Source organism: Rissa tridactyla, chromosome 1, assembly GCF_028500815.1.
Source record: "Rissa tridactyla isolate bRisTri1 chromosome 1, bRisTri1.patW.cur.20221130, whole genome shotgun sequence".
Lineage (NCBI taxonomy): Eukaryota > Metazoa > Chordata > Aves > Charadriiformes > Laridae > Rissa > Rissa tridactyla.
The window spans coordinates 85,630,730-85,649,166 of record NC_071466.1 but is presented as its reverse complement, the minus strand read 5'-3'; the positions used below and the strand labels follow the sequence as shown (position 1 = coordinate 85,649,166).

At 41.0% G+C, this 18,437-nt stretch overlaps 1 protein-coding gene across 2 annotated transcripts; it reads left to right on the top strand.

The window, feature by feature from the left end:
* The first annotated feature begins 5,394 nt into the window (after positions 1-5,394).
* Positions 5,395-15,049, top strand: PIGA (phosphatidylinositol glycan anchor biosynthesis class A). 2 transcript variants are annotated; one of them, XM_054188144.1, is made up of 6 exons: positions 5,395-5,456; positions 5,755-6,419; positions 7,141-7,273; positions 8,435-8,567; positions 9,995-10,201; positions 11,840-15,049. In XM_054188144.1, the coding sequence occupies exons 2-6, from the start codon at positions 5,768-5,770 to the stop codon at positions 12,101-12,103; spliced, it is 1,389 nt and encodes a 462-aa protein (XP_054044119.1). In that variant the 5' UTR covers positions 5,395-5,456; positions 5,755-5,767; the 3' UTR covers positions 12,104-15,049. The 2 variants fall into 2 exon arrangements, with proteins under 2 accessions (XP_054044119.1, XP_054044118.1); XM_054188143.1 differs by lacking the exon at positions 5,395-5,456 and adding an exon at positions 5,522-5,668.
* The last annotated feature ends 3,388 nt before the right edge of the window (positions 15,050-18,437 follow it).

Here is an 18,437-nt window from a genome sequence, read left to right as displayed (position 1 = left end):
TTAAAGTGTAATTATTCTTCCTTTACAGTTTAAATCTGGATATAAACTATCAAAATATTGGATAGTTCATGTTTAGCTTTTGGAAGAAACTCTGTTTTCTTTTGATTCAGATTATAGAAAGCAGTCAAGTACTACACTAATGGCTATCATGAGCAGAAAGAACACTGCCAATAATGTTCCAGAGCATACATGTGGCAGAAGCATTAGAGGTAGGAAATAAAACATATGAGATACAGGTTCTCCACCTTTGCACTGAGAATATTTTGGTAAGGTCCCAGCAGGAACAACACAACTGAAGTTTCCAACAGCTCCATCTGCTGTTGTCACTGCACCTTTTTTTTCCCCCACCAAGAGGTCCTTACACTTGTTTAGCTTTTAGTTAAATCCATTTTGTTACCATTTTAATATTGAAACCCATCTGAGAGTTCTGGCACTTCAGTTTTTATTGACTCTACGACATAAATTACCAGGATTTTTTAAAAGAGTTCATCAAGTACAGTCTTACAGGTACAAACAGAAAACCTCTAAGACAGGCCTTCTCTTCTAATGCAGCTGAATCACAAATGCTAAAACACTTTGATGCGGCCTCAAGGCTGCAGAAATGGAAATTTAGATCTGTAGCTAAATAGACACTAAAATCTAGTAAAGCTGAGAAAAAAAGTAAAACCAAGTCTAGTCTGGTCAACAGGTTGTGGCTTTATAATAACTGATACCAGATCTGCGTGTTACTGTATCTCATTTGATCCTGATACAGGCACACAATTGCACTTCTGTCAAATTAGTCAGATGACTTGCTAGAGAGTTGATGCTGGTTGTACGCTGGCTGCTGGACACAGATCCCTTAGGTCTGTCAGTATAAAAGTAACCAGTCCTGATGGATTTCAAATGTCAGGGAGAGCACAGGCATCGCTTTGCATTGTGTGCCCAGGAATTTTTTCTGCCCCATTCAGGGGGCTCTTACGCTGGATCACTGACTTGACGGAGAAGGCAGAAGACAGCCAGCACCTGTTTGTGACACCTACTTCTCTTAGGGACCAGGAAGGACTCTGACACCCTGTACTCAGGTGCTGAAATGGTCCCTGCATGAAAGTGGTGAACAACTTATGCCTAGGTGGTGTAACAGAGGATTATTTGCAGCAACTGTCAATTCACTGCAAGCAGCTGTCCCATCCTGGTAAGGACAGAGATGTGACCTGTGTGTAAGCCCAGGGAAGCCCTTCCTGGTATAGACCCTCTGACTGCTCCCAAGCCCTCGTGCTCCTCCCCACCTTCGCTGTCCTGATTTGAGAGAGAAGGGAAGCTGGGCTGTGGGATGGGAGAGCACTGTAATACACAGGGGGTGACTGAGTGATTGAGACCTCAGGGTGTGCGTGAGGGGCACAGGTTACATACCGATGTGAGACCTAACACACATAGCCTTGCCAATCAACTTCTCACTTCTGTTAGCAAATTCATCTGCCACAGGTGACTTCCAACCTGCTTGGAAGGGAGATGTGCCTGTAAAATGAAAAACCAACTTATTTTCTGGCATTTAAGAGAGAAATCTGGCTTAAAGAAAATAAACCCTTTTTACAGTTTGTATTTAATGGTCATTTCCTTCAGGGACTACACTGCAGTTTGTTAACCTTTCAACTTGAAACCTGTATTTTAAGAGTACACTAACATGTCATTTCATCCAGCTTCTGTGGGATTTCATGAATATGGGAGAAAGACCATAAGAAAACTCAGGTGCTTGAATGAGAAACCCATGATTTTTCTTGGCTGCTTTCTGGGTGGTATTACAGACAGATACATGGTTGGCTGTACCCAGCAGAAACCAGGCAAAACCAACCTTTTTAAGGTATGTTAGAAACCTCTTAGATCCTTTTTCAATTCCTACCACAAAAAATAACCGCTGAAGTAGACAGTTGGGCCCTCACTCCCTCTTTGCAGGAGTGTTAGAAGCGATAGGCTCTCCAGCCTTACCATATAAAAGCAAACCAAATGGAAGGACAGTTTGTTCTCTCCTTCAGGACAAAGATTCCAAATATTGCTTTCCTTCTCATTTTGGAGCATAATTAATTTCAGCAGGATCAGAAACTGAAAACACTGTGGTTTTTCAAACAGGGTGTTGGGTTGTCTTTTGCTCTTTCCTGCTCAGTTTCAGTAATCAGTCTCGCTCTATGCTTGCATCTATAGGTCACGATTCTCCATCCAGCAGTAGTATTTTTCACAAATGTTCTCCATTTGGGGCTTCCAACAGTTTCTGCTTTCCTGAATCCTAGTAGAGAAAATGTCCTTCACTGTGATTTGGTTCTGCACTCTTGACACCACTATTCCACATCATGGGATTTCTTTTCCAGGAGCGCTGTGACTCCCTCGCCATGGCATCAGGCTCTGGAGCAGCACTGCTTCGCAGCTCTGTTGTGAACTACTTTGTGAACAACTGATCGCCTGTTTTTGTCAATTACTAATGTTTTGAAATAATAAATGTGCATGCTTTAGGCATAGTAAGTGTACACAAATGCATTAATTTAATACACCAGCTTATTACACTCAGCAAAGCCACTTCACCAAACTGAAGTTTTTGCTCAAGACAGACATGCAATAGAAGCAACATCATCCACCAGGCTGGGGACACAGTAGCAAACTCAGCATGAGAGGAGGCCGAGAGGGAGATGATACAACAGAGCACCTGGCAGAAAGTTTTCCTGCCTTTTCAAGAACACCGAAGTGGTCTCCTTGAGGCGAGGCAGCATCTGCTACCAGAACAAAGCCACTGGAGCCCCTTTAAGTCTCTTCCATCTTCTCTCTCCATTAACTCAATTTATGAGGGTACTTTAGGGAGCATTTGAGGACCAGGCTTGGAAGCAGTAATTACTCTGCTGTCACTGGTTTAACGTCTTTACTCTCTACTTTACATATCCCGTAGTGTCACTCTGACCTTGTACGTGCTTTAAATGAGGGAGTGAGAGCACTGAGTTCAGGCACGTAGAAAGGAAGAAAATGTGAATCTCTCAGATGTTGTGAAGCCTTCATTGTGAAGCCTTCACAATGGCTTCACCTCAGATCACAACAGGACAGACTGGATCTGCCCAGGATCAGCAACAATTTTATGAATAAACAACACAACAACACAGCCAGTGCAAAGTGTGTGGTACCCCGTCCTCATGAAACAGCACGGATAGAAAATTTAACAGTACCTTTGTCAACTTCACAGTAGCAAAGATTCCTTTCCTTTGCATTAAGGTATTTCCTAGGCTCCTTGGAAGACAAATTTTTCAGTCGTTAGAGCATGACAAGGGGAGGCGGCTGCTGATATAGAGGGAATTGTATTGGACCACTGACAGGTATGACATTAAGCACAACTAGACACTTTTAATGAAGAACATGTATGTCAGACCACCAAAGCTAACATGCTGGGCCAAAGGCAGGAAGGCTTGTCCACAATACTTTTCCTGACATCCTTCAGAAAGATGTTCAGAGTCCATGGCCTGCTGCTGAGAAAGTGTCAGCTCCTCTTCAAAGTTCAGATAAATATAGAGGTACAAAGAATCACAGCTGCTGTGGTATAAAAGGAGGTTTCTGAGATTAAGGGGATTTGTCTCGTGGAAAGGTTTTGTACTTCAGCGCCCGTATTCTGGATTTGCACAGTGGTCAGTCAGCATCCGCTTATGGAACATGTTGAATCCCACTTCTTTTGATGAAGACAGGGGCTGCTATGTTGTATGCCAGTTATGATTTCTCTTTGGATTTTTTAAGCTTGCATACCAAATATTACAACCTCTCTACAAGAAGAAGAGTAGACTAAAAAAAAAAATATAGTTTTCCAAATAGTTAAAACCGTAATCATTGTTTTTCTGTGTGACAAGTACAGCTCAATTCTTCAGGGCAGCCTTACACCGAGGGAGGTCACTACCATCGTTTACCAGGGATCACATCATGGGGTGCTGCAGCTCAGAACCTCCAAGTGCTTTACTCCTTCTGCTGGCACTACTTTGTTGTTGTTTTTTTTTCCTAGATGTAATTTAAGGCAATTGCTTTACATCCAGGCTGCAGTTTCTTCTGATTCCTATGGCACCTTGGTTCCCATGTTCTTCCTCTTTCACAGCAAAGATACCGGCTGTGGCAGGTGAGAAGCCTCCCCCCTTCTGGCCTCATACTCAGCTTCTCATCCTGAAAATCAGGTTCTTGCCAGTTGGGAGGAGCACCTGATGATGAATTCAGATGTGCCAACACCAGTCTCGCCTTTCTGAACACATGAGAAAAATTCAAACAACAAGCAATGTTTTTCTTGTTCAGCACAGTAACATCTTTCACATCTTTCAGTCCCCAGAAAGAAGTGTCTGATTTCCTCCTTGGTCCTTCTTCCAAGCTTCAACTTAACCAGGAATCCAGCCAGCACTGCAGCCTAGGTCAGCTTGTACTGTCACTCACAAACCACATATTTGCATAGGAGTGATGACAGAATCAAATCTGACAAAATTCTTATCAGAAATCTTGGCAAGGAGAAGTAGCTGCGAAACATAATTTTGGGAACATATAGGAAAGGCAAGAACAACCCTAGCCTGGTGAGGTAACATCCTCCTTGGCAGCCAGCAGCAGTTGGGCGGGTGCTGGAGCTGCCAACAGCTGACTGCAAAGCTCCTCCAGAAGACCAGAAACCCACAGCCAAGTGCTGCCAGCCCACAGTCCCAGAGCACAACTCGCACAACACAGATCATACAATCATAGAATGGTTGAGGTTGGAAAGGACCTTAAAGATCCTCTAGTTCCAAAACCCCGGCCATGGGCAGAGACAAGATGTGTTTCTCAAGGTCCAAGCTCCTGGACTGTCTGTAGAAATCAGGGTGTTTATATTTTCATTCAGAGGCAGCAAGTTTCCAGCACCTATGGCAAAAGACTTGACATCATTTCGGGAGTTCCACCTGCGACTGAGCCAAAGAGTCAACCAGAGGAGCCCCTCCTCTGAAGGCAGGGCGAAGCCTTTGGAGTTTTAAGGCAATTCTATCCCTTTACAGGGCGCACCTCACTCTTTTCATCACTTTGGACTACGCTTTTTTTGTGTATAAGCCTTTTTTTAAACTTTTTTTGACAGCAACCGTCCGAGGCAGGCTTCCCACCAAAGCAAGGCCAACGCTGTCGCAGGTGAGGGGACCCCCTGCCGCCCGGGGCCCCGGTAGCACGGCCGGAAGGCCCAGCCGAGGCCGGTGGCGAGACCCGCCGCGCCCAACGGCCCACCGCACGCCCGGCGGCCCGCGGCCGCTCCCCATTGGCCGCTTCTTTCCCCGCGTGACGCGGCGCCGAGCAGCGATTGGGCCGCGGCGCTGCGACGGGGCTGGAGGCGGGAGCGCTCCTCGGCGGCGGCGGCGGCGGGGGGCGGGTGCTAAGCCGTGCGGTTGCCGTGGTGACCGGGCGGCCGTGCCCGGAAATGGGCGGGCGCCGGGAAGGGCCCCGGGAGGGCCGGCGGCCGGCAGGTACGTGCACGCGCGCGGGCGCACGCGCCCCCGCCAGCCCCCGCCTCCCCCCTTCACCACCGCCACCCCCTGTCCCTCGAGGCGGCCGCGGGTTGCTGGGGCGGTCGTCCTCTTAAAGGGCCCGCGGCCTCCTCCGTCCGTCCGCCTTCCCGGCGCTGGTGAGGGCCGCGGCGCGGCCTAGGCGGGATGTATGGCCGGGTCCGCCGGCGACGGTGAGGGGTCCGGGGGCGGTGAGAGTCGTGGGGGTCCTCGCGGGCGGCCGGCGGCGAGTGATGGCGCCTTGTGGTTCCCCCGGCAGGAGCGGGCCCGGGATGGCGGCCGGGGTCCCGGCGGGGGGGTCGCACAGCGTCTGTATGGTGTCGGACTTCTTCTACCCCAACATGGGGGGCGTGGAGAGCCACGTGTACCAGCTGTCGCAGTGCCTCATCGAGCGGGGCCACAAGGTCCTGGTGGTCACCCATGCCTACGGCCGCCGGAAGGGCGTCCGCTACCTCACCAACGGGCTGAAAGTCTACTACTTGCCCCTGAAGGTAATGTACAACCAGTCCACGGCAACGACGCTCTTCCACAGCCTGCCCCTGCTCAGGTACATCTTTGTGCGGGAGAGGGTCACCGTCGTCCATGCCCACAGCTCCTTCTCTGCCATGGCCCATGATGCGCTCTTCCACGCCAAGACCATGGGGCTGCGGACGGTGTTCACGGACCACTCCCTCTTTGGGTTTGCGGATGTCAGCTCGGTGCTTACCAACAAACTTCTGACGGTGTCCTTGTGTGATACGAACCACATCATCTGTGTCTCCTACACAAGTAAGGAAAACACAGTGCTGCGAGCGGCATTAGACCCTCGGATAGTCTCCGTCATCCCCAACGCTGTTGATCCCACTGACTTCACTCCAGACCCGTCAAGGAGGGATGACAGTACAGTAACAATTGTTGTTGTCAGCAGACTTGTTTACAGAAAAGGTAATGGGGGCTAAAATGTAAGTTTATTTTGGTTATTATTTTTTTTTTAGGGTATGGTAAGGAAGATCTTGGTTAGGTACCACTTATACTGTATCTGTGGCATGGATTGGATTTTAAACAGGAGTTGTAAGGTGACGGTTCTGAACTTTTGTGTCTATGCATTCAAGAAGAAATGCACATTCCCGTTTGCGCATATTGGGTTCAGAGGTGTATTTCTTTTGTAATATTGAAGATATTGAAAATTAAAATGTGTAAAATGGAAGGTTTGGCATATATTGTACTTAAATGGAGATATGCCCCATCCCTAGAAGTGTTCAAGACCAGGCTGCATGGGGCTTTGAGCAGCCTGGTGTAGTGGAAGGTGTCCCTGCCCATGGCAGGAGGATTGGAACTACATGATCTCTAAGGTCCCTTCCAATCCAAATCGTTCTATGATTCTATGGTATGATTTAGGCCCTAATCTATATATCCTGTTAAAAATGTTTTAACTTTTTTTTTATTTAATCAAGCAACAACTTAAGTGATTTTTTCTTCCATATTTATCTTCTAATAGATCAAAAGTTGACTTTTTTTTCAGAATTTTGTTTTCAGCAGTGTAGCTGTCTTCAAGAGACTTTTTTTTTTTTTTCTTCTCTTGAATAGAGTTATAGCGGTAGGCTGCATCATGATAAGTTCTAAAATCAAATACAATAATGGCTTGCCCTAAATTTTCTACTCTTAGGTATAGATTTGCTTAGTGGTATAATTCCTGAGCTCTGTCAGAAATATCCAGAGCTACATTTCATAGTTGGAGGAGAAGGACCAAAACGAATCATACTGGAAGAAGTCCGGGAAAGATACCAGCTACATGACAGGTTTGTTCTGTGCATGTCTATGATCTTTCAGTGTACTTTAGGGGTGGGGAAGACAACAGCAACACCCTTTCTGCCTGCCCCCCTCCCCCAAAAAAAACCCAAAATCTTGAGGCTGGAGAAGATGAAAACTATTGAAGGCAAGGCAGATAGACCAGATGCTAACTGAAGACTTAGAGCTGGACTGTGATCCTGCAAGTTAACTGATAGAAATAGACCCTGTATGAACCTTCACTTGAGTCAGAGAAAAGCTGTCTAAGACATAAATTTATCATATTCTTCTCTGGAAGTGTGATGCCTGGATCACATATTACCATACAGCATAAGGTGTTAAACAGCTAGTTCATGTCAGTGCTGCTTGTGAGGATCTGAAGAGTATGAAACTCTTCAGGGTAGTGCTTATTTAGTATGTGTTCTTGTGGTACTACAAATATGTTCCCTGGTGCTACTGTGTTACCAAAATGTTTCTGTGACGCATATGCATTTCTGTATTTCTTTGGGGTTTTTGTGTTGTTCAAGGACAGTTTTATGTGGCAAGGACAAGGTTATTATTTTTCCATTTCCTATTCTTTGTTTTCTGTTGGTCATTCTGTACTTCAGTCAGGGATTCCTTTGATAAAACTGTTAGTATCATTCTTATTTCGTCCTTTACCGTTTCCCAGTATCTCTTCAAAATGATAGGTCCTGAGCATTGTATCCTAAATACTTTCCCCACCACCCCCTCAGACTTTAAGGTTGATCAGACCTCACACTGAAAATTCAGAAAATACATGTAAACAAAGAAAGCATGACAATTCTTAACTATTAATTGCATGAAGCCATGTTCTCTTGCAGAATTAGAAAGCTCAGTAGCAATGTTTTGAAGGCAGTTGCCATTGAAACAAACGGCACCTTCTCCTCTCAACTTTATTTTCAGAAGTTTCTTTTAATGTGAAAATACGAAACAGTCTTCTATTTCTTCATTGCAGGAAAAATTTTAAGAAAGCGGAACAAAGTTATCTGTGTTCCTTCTCTTGCTATATAAGTGTGAACCATTGGTACATTTTTCATAATGTGGGTAACACTATACAGCATTATTGCAGTCCAAACCTAGTGTTTATATTTATTTTGCTTTTTTTTTTGCCTTTTTTTTTTTTTTTTTTTCCTCCCCCTTCCCATATGCAGGGTACGTCTCCTAGGAGCCTTGGAACACCAGGATGTTAGAAATGTTCTAGTCCAGGGGCACATTTTTCTCAACACTTCTCTCACTGAGGCCTTTTGTATGGCAATTGTGGAAGCAGCAAGCTGTGGTTTACAGGTAAAAAAAATAAATTAAAAAGATCTCAACTATCTAGAACACATGTATCCATTTTAAACAAAGTTCATGATTAAATAATATGTGCTTGTTACATTGGATTCATCTGAGGCTCTGTCTTCACAAGGGTGTGAAAATAACCCCATTTATCACCTGGAAGCTGAAACAGAAGGGTTAACCGAAATTGCTTAAGCTCACAGAAGAAACTTGTGCAGACTTGGGAATAACATGTAGATCTGCTAACTCTCAATTTCCTGAACTAACCAGACCGCCTCTCCAAAATACTGTTTTGTATGTACTCCTTTACAGAGTTTCGGGATAGTCGATGTTCACGAAGGTTTACTTTGACATTACTTCAAGAGGAGCTGCAGAAAAATTGCTCATGAGCATGGGGGACTGGTCAGTCAGGCATATTGAATTACCAGACTAAACCATTGTATAAGAACTGTTTTCTTCCTGCACCAAGAACTGACATTCGGATTTTTTTTTTTTTTATTAATTGAGGATGTATTTGCCTTACTGTGTAAAGATTCGAGATAAGAGTTGGAGAGAGAGAAAACAGTAAAAGCCCTTTCTGGCTAATTTACAACTCAGATTGACAACTCAAAAAAAGTTAAATCAACAGCCATAAAGAACTTAAATCCTCACATTAAAATATAAAGAAACTTTAAAAGACTGATTAATAAGAGTATCTAGAATACAAGAAGTATAGAAAGTGTGAAGATCAGGGTTTTTTTTTTTTCTTTTTTTTTTTTTTTTTTACTCCAATGGCCTTTGACAGTAGTTCCTACCTAGTAGTGGTAATTATTCCCCTGTCATTTGTTTTCGTCTCTGGAGGTGAGGAAGTTCTGCGGTTTGCTTATTGTTGCCCGCTGTTTATAGAAGATTGCATAATGTGGGTCTTAGTAGTTTCTGATTTCCCTTTAAAAATAATAATTCAGATTAAAATTTATTGAAATTCTAAAGAAATTCTTGTAAATGTTCAGTAGCCTAGAAAGCGTAAACTGAAGGCGGATGTGGTAAAACTGTTCTCTCCAAGTAGAGGTAACAGTTTTCATGAGGGGCTATGAAGAGAAAGTCCAAAATCTGGTTACACAGATTAAGTTGTATACCGTGACAAACACCTTTAGGAAAGAAGTCTCAAACCACTCATTAGACCAAGTCTTCTGTTTTATCATACTACCAAAGAAACATTCTGGACATCCTTAAAGGTAATCTGCTATGCTAGATCTTTTCTAGGGCTTAGACCCTTCGTTTGCACACAGGTAAAATTCCCAAAGTGTGATGCTGGTCTTTGCCTTCATGGCAACCGCTCATTGTATTTTTTTTTCCCTATTCTTCTGAAGTGCTGCATCTAAACAGTGTAATAGCAATGTCATCACTCAATTTTGTTATGAAGCATATGTGCTATTTCTTTGTTTCTTTCAAAGGTGGTGAGTACAAGAGTCGGCGGGATTCCTGAGGTGCTTCCAGAAAATCTCATTATTTTATGTGAACCCTCTGTGAAATCTTTGTGTGATGGATTAGAAAAAGCTATTGCCCAGCTCAGATCAGGAACACTACCATCTCCAGAAGCTGTTCATAATAAAGTAAAGACATTTTATACATGGAGGAATGTAGCAGAGAGGACTGAGAAAGTATGTATAACCACTTCTTTTAAATCCTCTGAAAGTACATTTCTTAAACAGCTACTTCTTTGAAACATTAATATGTACGTTCTCTATGTAATCTTTCTGTGTAATTTTTCAGTGTGTTTCCTGTCAAAAATATGTGGCTTAAAAAGGTTCAGAAAATACTCTTTTCTTTTTTTTTTTTTTTAACACAGTACGTCCCTAGATATGTCTTTTTTTCTATGCGTTTTTTCCTCTGCCATAACTGCTGATAAAGATTATGAAGAACAGCCTAGATCTTTAGTTACATTTCTACTCATATATTTTTTTCCAGTCTTCGCATTAACTGGAGAACATTCTGTGGAAGATGGAGGAAAAGAGAGTTCATGACAAAGTTTTGTCTGCCACATGCTAACAAGTGGTTTAAAATTATGAGAGCCAGACAGTAGGCTGAATGTAGCTGAAATTACTTAAGCTATGGATGTAATGAAAATAAATTATCACACTTCTGAAATCATATTTCAGAATTATAAATGTGCTTCTGCATAAAAACTCTGCTGTTAGTGAAGAATGTTAATTGCAATGGTATTATAAATGCCTGTGGAGATCTGTCTCGTCTGACTTCAGCCCCTATGTTTTAGGCAAGAGAGTAGCTGAATCACATGCCTTTTAAATACATTGTTGTGTACTCAGATATATATCTCTTATAAGTCTCCTTGAAGTATCATGTACAACCAGTTTATTTCATCATTTTCAAGTACTGTCAGTACAATTCATTTTATGATTTTGTAACTGCAAGCAATATTTCAATTGCAAAGTTTTTATAGAAGTTAGTTTAGATTTCAGTTTCCTTTATAAGAAAACTTCTGTGAAGGAAAATGTTAGTATAACTGGAAGAAGTATGCATGGAACTTACGTTGTACAAAAGACAGTTGTTTGTTAGCTCATTGTTAAGATACCCATAGGATGAAGTCTAATATTCTCAAAGAAAAATCTTTGTATCCTTTAAGCCTTTTTTGAGTTGTGTGTAGTGGGTATTTATGTTTCTGTTCTATGAAACACAGGACTATATTTATTTATTTATTTTGTTTTTAGTGGTTGTGGTTAGTATGCATATTAAGTCACTAGCAGCATGTATTTTCACATTCATTGAGTCTTAAGAGTTTTACTAAGAATTACTAATGTTTCTTGAAATAAAAATCAGTATCCTATTATGATTTGCTTGATTGTTCAAGGACTGAGATTTGGACGATTGCCAACTCATCTATGAGTTCATCCATCTTTGTGTTGAAAGTCTAGTAATTGCATGTTCAGACTCTCTTCCTATGACTGGTGTGAATAGGAGATCAGAAACCGTTCAATTAATTAAAAAAACCCAACCCTCTCTATATAATATTACATGAGAGACAAATTATGCAGCCTTCTTATTCAATGAAATACTCTTGAGGTCTGTCAGAAAACCAAAACTTTTATTTTCCTTTTTCTCCTTAAATAAATTAATTAAATGTCCAAAACAGTACTCATTTTTTGGGGTAATATTCATCCTTTCTAGTAGTTAGGAATAGATAATTTATTTTGCACGCTGACAACAAAGTACTGCCTGATTTTTTTGAGGTAGATCTTAAAACGATGTTGTTTCTTACTTTCTGTCTCTTCTCCATTTAGGTGTATGACAGGGTTGCAGACGAAGTGGTTTTACCAATGGATGAGCGACTTGACAGACTAATGTCTCACTGTGGCCCAGTGACTGGGTGTATTTTTGCTCTTTTTGCTGTTTTGAACTTCCTTTTCCTGGCGTTTCTGAGGTGGATGACTCCAGATTCCATTATCGATGTTGCAATAGATGCTACAGGACCTAAAAGTGCATGGACTAAACAGTATTTTTTTGGGAAAAAAGGAAGAGTTAAAGAAGATCTCCCAAGCTCCTAAAATGCTCAAATGGAGAGAAAAGAACGCATCAGTCATAAAAGGTTTTAATGCTTGCTGATAGAGACATTGCTCATAAAATTCTTCAGTTTCTTTCTAAAGTTCTTGGAAAGAAACTTGGTTAAATGTGCTACCTCAATTTAGGATGATGTTTTAATTTAGTTTTGGATTCATGAAAACTTATGGGCATCTCTTTTGCACTTAAAGCTGGGAGGAGAACATGGTGTTTTATATGTGTCAAAAGCCTTGGAGACAAAAATCAAACATTTTTCTCAACAACTTGAATATTACAGAAAGTGACTGTGAACTTAAGTGGTATTTGGGAAAGCAAACCACAAAAAATATTAGCTTACACTAGTCCCAACTAATTCCTGATAATTTACTGTGATTTTTATTTTGAGACCTATTTAAAAATATTTAATTAAAAACACAGGAAAACACGCCTTTTCTCTCCTAAGATGAAAATGGCACTTGAAATTAGTCATGAAGTCCATTAACATGGAAACTTCAGAGACTTAGTTCTAGCAGTTGAGTCCCAGTGAGTGTTTTGCCTGCACAGCTGTATTATTTTGAAGTTCTTCCATAGTCAAAATTGGATCATCCTGTTGCTAAATCAAAACTCCATAATGAATTTTTGATATTTTCAGAGGTGCTAAATTTGTCCTGTTCACTTACATGTGTGGAAGTGATGTAAAGCTTATGGTGTTTTTTTTAAAGTACATAGGTGAAGAAATTATATTATTTAGAGATAATATAGCCTTCAGAAACAGCTCAGGCCTGAAAACTCCTCCAGCAGACTATGCCAAAGTGTGGAGTAACACCTGTGTGTATGCGTGCGTGTGAGGGAGAGAAATCTGTGAAGGGCTTAACAAGCACCATCGTGCTCACTCGCTCTCTTTTTCTTTCTCTCTCTTCCCCCCTCCCCACCCACCCTCTTCTTTTTCTTTTTTTTTTTCCTTTTTCCTTCCCCTTATGACCAAAATGGCATCTATGTCCATCTCTGGGAGGGACAGTGTTTAGCGTGTGTGATTTTACCTAGACCACTGTCAGACAGGTTCTGCAAATGAAATCTTGGGAAGGTATACCTTAAATGGAAAAAAAACAATGGGTATGCCTTTCATGGAGAAGGAAAAAAAAAAAAAAGTGTCTCCTTGCTTTCTTTTAGCAGTCCTAGGTAATGCATACCTGAGACAACAGGCGGCACAACATACGGATGTGGGAGTGGAGGCATTTCTCTCATTTATGTCATCCACCTCTAACAGTCCCCCCTGCCTAATGCACTGGGTTAATTTCTTTTTCAAGCATCACTGAACACTAAAAATCTTATGATGTTATGACTCTGAGTATTATATAGTGTTGGACACTGTATTAATATTAAAACTGTGCAATATGAAAATACTGTTTTCAAACCCTTGAAAGGCAGTATTTAAAAGACAATTTCTGTCAACATCATCTTGGTTGTGTAGATATGTAGTTTCCCTAACAATGGCATTTTATAATTTCATTGAACATATTTTCATGAAACACAGAAACGTAATCTGAAATAAATGCCATATACAAAGTCTATTTTCTTTTACTAGAATTTTTAGCTTTTGATATGTAACATAAAATATGCATTGTATTACAATTTGAATTTTTCAAACTACATTAAAAGTGGAGGTCAGCTAAAATGGTGCCACACAGATGATGGATAAGTGGGTGGAATTACAGTAACATTTTACTTTTCAAAGTTAATTTTATTTTTTTTTTTAAATAACATTCAAATTTGTTACAACTTTTTAAAAATACTGATTATCATTCCAGGGAAATGTTATTTATATATATATATATATATATAATGTATATTTTTAATAGTATTTGGTTGATTCTGGTTTATTTCTTTTTGGTTTCTTCCAATGTCTACAAACACAGATCAAATTTTCAACAGGATTGTGAGAAACTATTCAAAATACTTCTTTCTCTTCTTTTGTGGAACATTGTGTACTTATGAATAACATAATTAAACTTTGTTATAATTTTACAAGACAAGTTTACAGTTTATCTAAAATTTTATTTACTTTTCCGTAAGGAATGGGTATTTTTCATTAGTAGGGGGGAACGTGCAATTAGAAAGTATGGAAATACACTCCATGCCTCTGCTTCCCATCACTGGTGGTTGGGCTTCTTATGAGAAAGATGACGATTAAAAACATTCTGTTCAAGCTGCCACAAAAATTTAATCCATAAGTGGTTTAAGTGCAAATATGCTGTTTCTCGAGGAATGCAACTTGTGTTGCGCGTAACTCTCTGCAGCACTGATTCACTTACCTGCCTCGTGCAGTGGAGTAAGGGGTGATGTCACCGAATCGTTCACCGCTTTAAAAAGCGACCGTGGGTGAAATGGAAAAGTTTAAATAAAATAATCATGATAATTAAAAAAACAAGCAGAGGCAATGAGTGTATTTTAGGAATATGTATTTAGAAATTAATAAAATAACTATTTAAAAAAAAATCTAAAATGTTTCAGTTGTGCTTGTAGGTAACATCTGATCATTGTGAAATACTGGGGACATGTTACCCAGTAGAGAGTGATATTGAGTAATGCCTTGAGTAGAGCAAGGAGGAGTGTGCGGAGGAGGAGGGAACGCCCAAAAACCTTCTAAATAGAAGGTCACCCCCTTTCATAGAAGGCACCATTGATCTGCAATGAAATTCCATCCCACGGGCCCAAGGAGAAATTGTGTTTCCAATACATTATATGCAGACACTGTGAATTAAGGTATAGACAGTGTGTTGATGATTGAAAGTTGAGTGTTAAACCAGAACAAGTATCGAGTAAAGTATGAATGTAAGACTCGTCTTTCAGATTGTATTTAGGGGATGTGGATAGATCTGTAAGAAGGTAAATACACTGTAATGTCCTTATTTTTGTGCGCGAGTTTTTCTGCATCTTTTTAAAATAAACTTACTTTCCCCCCTTTTGATATTTCTCTTCGCCAGTCCTTTTTTCACATGTGCTTAGGCGTATAAACAAATAATTATAAAATTGCATCTTTTGGATGCTCCAGTAAATACAGACTTTATGTAAATAGATAGAAGAACAATCAATCTCAAAAGAAAATGGTTTTACAAACTTTTAACACTGAAAAACATTTAAGTATTTTTAATATGATTTGCTATCATTAAACTACTCTCCTCATATTTGCTGTACATCTTTTATGACATTCAGTAGTACATTGACTTCCATGGTTTTTCCTTATCACTTTAGCACTGACATAGTCGGATAAAAGGTGGATGTTTTTTGTTAAGGGAAGAAAAAGGCAAGATGCGGTCATACATCTGAATTTACCGTTGTACTGAAATTGTACAGTGTTTTTCTTGTAAACTTAACACGTAGATTGGATTGTTTTCAGGTGATGGTTTGCTTCAATGCTGGCATAGCTTCCGGAGATGATATTTGTGTGGGATTCACTGAACTTTCATGGTGCGTAAGCTGGTTGAATAGTACAGGCTAGTTCTTCAAGCTGGTTGTTTCATCAGGAGCAAGTGGTGGCACGCACCTGGAGAAGGAACCGTCCCCTGCTGGCACACGCCTTGGAGGCAGACAGAGGGAAATTAATTGCCTGCTGGAATTTGCCGTCCTCCTGCCCAGGCAGCAGCAGGAGTTTAGATAACCAGACGTTCAGAGGCGCGATGGGCGGTAGATAGGTGAGATGAATCCCACAGGCTGCTCGTGTGAGAGCAGGCGGTGAGTCAACGTATATGTCCCTTTTTAAAAGCGAGTGTTGTAAGTGTGCTGGCCTAGGGACGCAGACAAGGCAAGGCTTGTACAGAAAGTAGTATGTCATTTATTAGATCAAACTGATAGAAAAGAAATAGCTAGGCTCTCCATATGTCTTTATTCTGATCTCTTCGGGATAGAGGGTTTCTGTCTCCTTTTTTTCCCCAGTTGTCTTTCTTTGATTGAATATCTTTGATACTCTCAACTATGTACATTAGAAATAAACTGCTGCAATTCAAAGAGTGTCTTGCATAAGAATAGACCAATACCTCTTTTAATTTCTTTGAGAAGGGGATTCCTCTAATCTTTAATTCCTTGCCAAATTCTTGAGGTCGTATCTGACATTTCTTACTGTTGGCTAAAGTTAAGGTGAACCATAGTGAAAATGAGTTGTTTTCTAAGCTGGACTGCATTTTTTTGTGTGCTTATTCCTTGCATGTTTGTAGACTAAGGATACCTAAATAGTAGCTTTCCAGTTCTTTGGAGGATCTAGCTAAACTAAAGGAACTAAACTCCTTCAGCCTGGAGAAGAGAAGGCTCTGGGGAAACCTTATAGCGGCCTTCCAGTACCTGAAGGGGACCTACAGGAAAGCTGGGGAGGGGCTGTTTGCAAGGGCATGTAGCGATAGGATGAGGGGCAATGGTTTTAAACTAGAGCAGGGTAGGTTTAGATTAGACATTAGGAAGAAGTTCTTTACGCTGAGGGTGGTGAGACACTGGCACAGGTTGCCCAGAGAGGTGGTGGAGGCCCCATCCCTGGAGACATTCAAGGCCAGGCTTGATGAGGCTCTGAGCAATCTGATCTAGTTGAAGATGTCCCTGCTTACTGCAGGGGGGTTGGACTAGATGGCCTTTAAAGGTCCCTTCCAACCCAACACATTCTATGGTTGTAAACTACTTCTATTCATTCACCAGCTCATGACAATTTTATTGAAGGATTAATATATTTTCTGGATGTTTTGATTTGACAATTTAGTGATAGATGAACAGAGTGATTCATGGAGTAGTCTGGGCATCCTGCAGAAGTTCTCAATGAGGCATGTTTTTCTATGGAGGGATGAATTGTTCCCTCTTGTCTATCAATGGAATTGCATAATCCATCTCGTTCAACTCACAACGATGCTGCCCAAAACAGCAAGGGAGGAAAGACGAGATTCTTGTTTCTGTGTTCTGTTGTGTCATATCTGTTCTCATGCCGATGTTATGTTGCTCATCTCTCTTTAGTTTCAGAAATACCAGACGTTTCTGAGGGATCACACCAGATCTTGCCACGGCTTACCTGACTACCGCCTTCACCAGTATTAATACTTTCCACCATGCTCTTCAGCCGTCTTCCTACTGATGACTTCTTTTTTTAATCCAACGCAGTAACTTTCCTAGTGTTCTTGTACATTAAAAGCAGATTAAGAGATTACATGAGTTTTTCTCAAATGACTCCACCGTTTCACTGACAATCTTTAGTTGTCTTGCTCTGAAGCCAGGAGGGTGATTTTGCTTCTACACAAATGGAGCCTGTTCTGTCCCGTGACTGCTTCCAAGTGGTCAAACTTCCCCATGGCGTTTTAGACTACCTGGAAAGTTTTCATTATTATTAGCATTTCACCCACCTTTGGGGATAAGAGAATTTCAGTGGAAATCATCTGATCTCTAGTTTCTTGTATTCTTCTGAGGGCTGTGGTCTTGTCCAGTTCTACCTACTACCTGGCAGGCTGATTGTGAAAGATCGACGGATCTCCTTTGTAAGCAAAAGTCTCTTAAAAGGTGCTGTTCCTTCTTGCTTAATTCCTATTGAGTGCCAGTTTTGTGGATCCTACATGAGAAAGATTTCTCCATCATTTAGGCTTACCTTTTCTTTGTGACAATCTTAATTTTTTTCTGGGTTTTTTTTGGGTTTTTTTTTTTCCTCCGCACCCTGTATTCTGTTCTTTACACCTTTTGCGGTTCCCCTGGCTTCAGGATTAGTGTTTTCACTACCTCATATTTTTCCAGGGTCCACCTTTGTTTGCTAATTTCTCCTTTTTGTTTCCCAGTTGAACTTTACTGTTTTTCTTTAATTCCTTAACTGAGCTTCTTTTGCCATATAATCCATGTCTTCAGCCGTCTTGACCTGTGGCAAACAGTATTAAACTGACTGAAAATAGGCAATTTTCCTCATTTGGATTCAGAGGTGTTATAGTTTCTACAGGTATATTGTATTACCGTGGAAGGAAAGGTATATGTAATATTTATGTAAGGTGTTAAGTTATTGGTAAAAATGTAATATATTGGTTTAAATCAGAATTTTAGAAAAATTGGTTCCTGTGAAAAATTAAAAAAATAGCTTGGGGTGGTTTTTTCAGTCTGTCCGCACATACTTTATATAGCATTGTAGTGCACTTGGGAGGGCAGAACGCTGAAAACAGCAAGGCACTAAGCCAGCTGTATTGCTACAAAAAAAGACAAATTGCATCTAAAATGTCCAGGGAAATAATTTGCTGTAAAATTTCCTTCTGCGTATCTACCATCTCCTTGTGGTCTCTTAAGAGAGGGGAGTCATCCTTCTCTTTCCCTTGACAGGTGTGTAAATTGAAAGGTAAG

What these genes read in the sequence shown, in the direction of transcription:
- PIGA (XM_054188143.1), top strand. Translation starts at nt 5,643, where the DNA reads ATGTATGGCCGGGTCCGCCGGCGACG. An exon ending in GGCCGGGTCCGCCGGCGACG is followed by an intron (nt 5,669 to 5,754) that starts GTGAGGGGTCCG and finishes TTCCCCCGGCAG; the next exon opens with GAGCGGGCCCGGGATGGCGG. An exon ending in CAGACTTGTTTACAGAAAAG is followed by an intron (nt 6,420 to 7,140) that starts GTAATGGGGGCT and finishes TTCTACTCTTAG; the next exon opens with GTATAGATTTGCTTAGTGGT.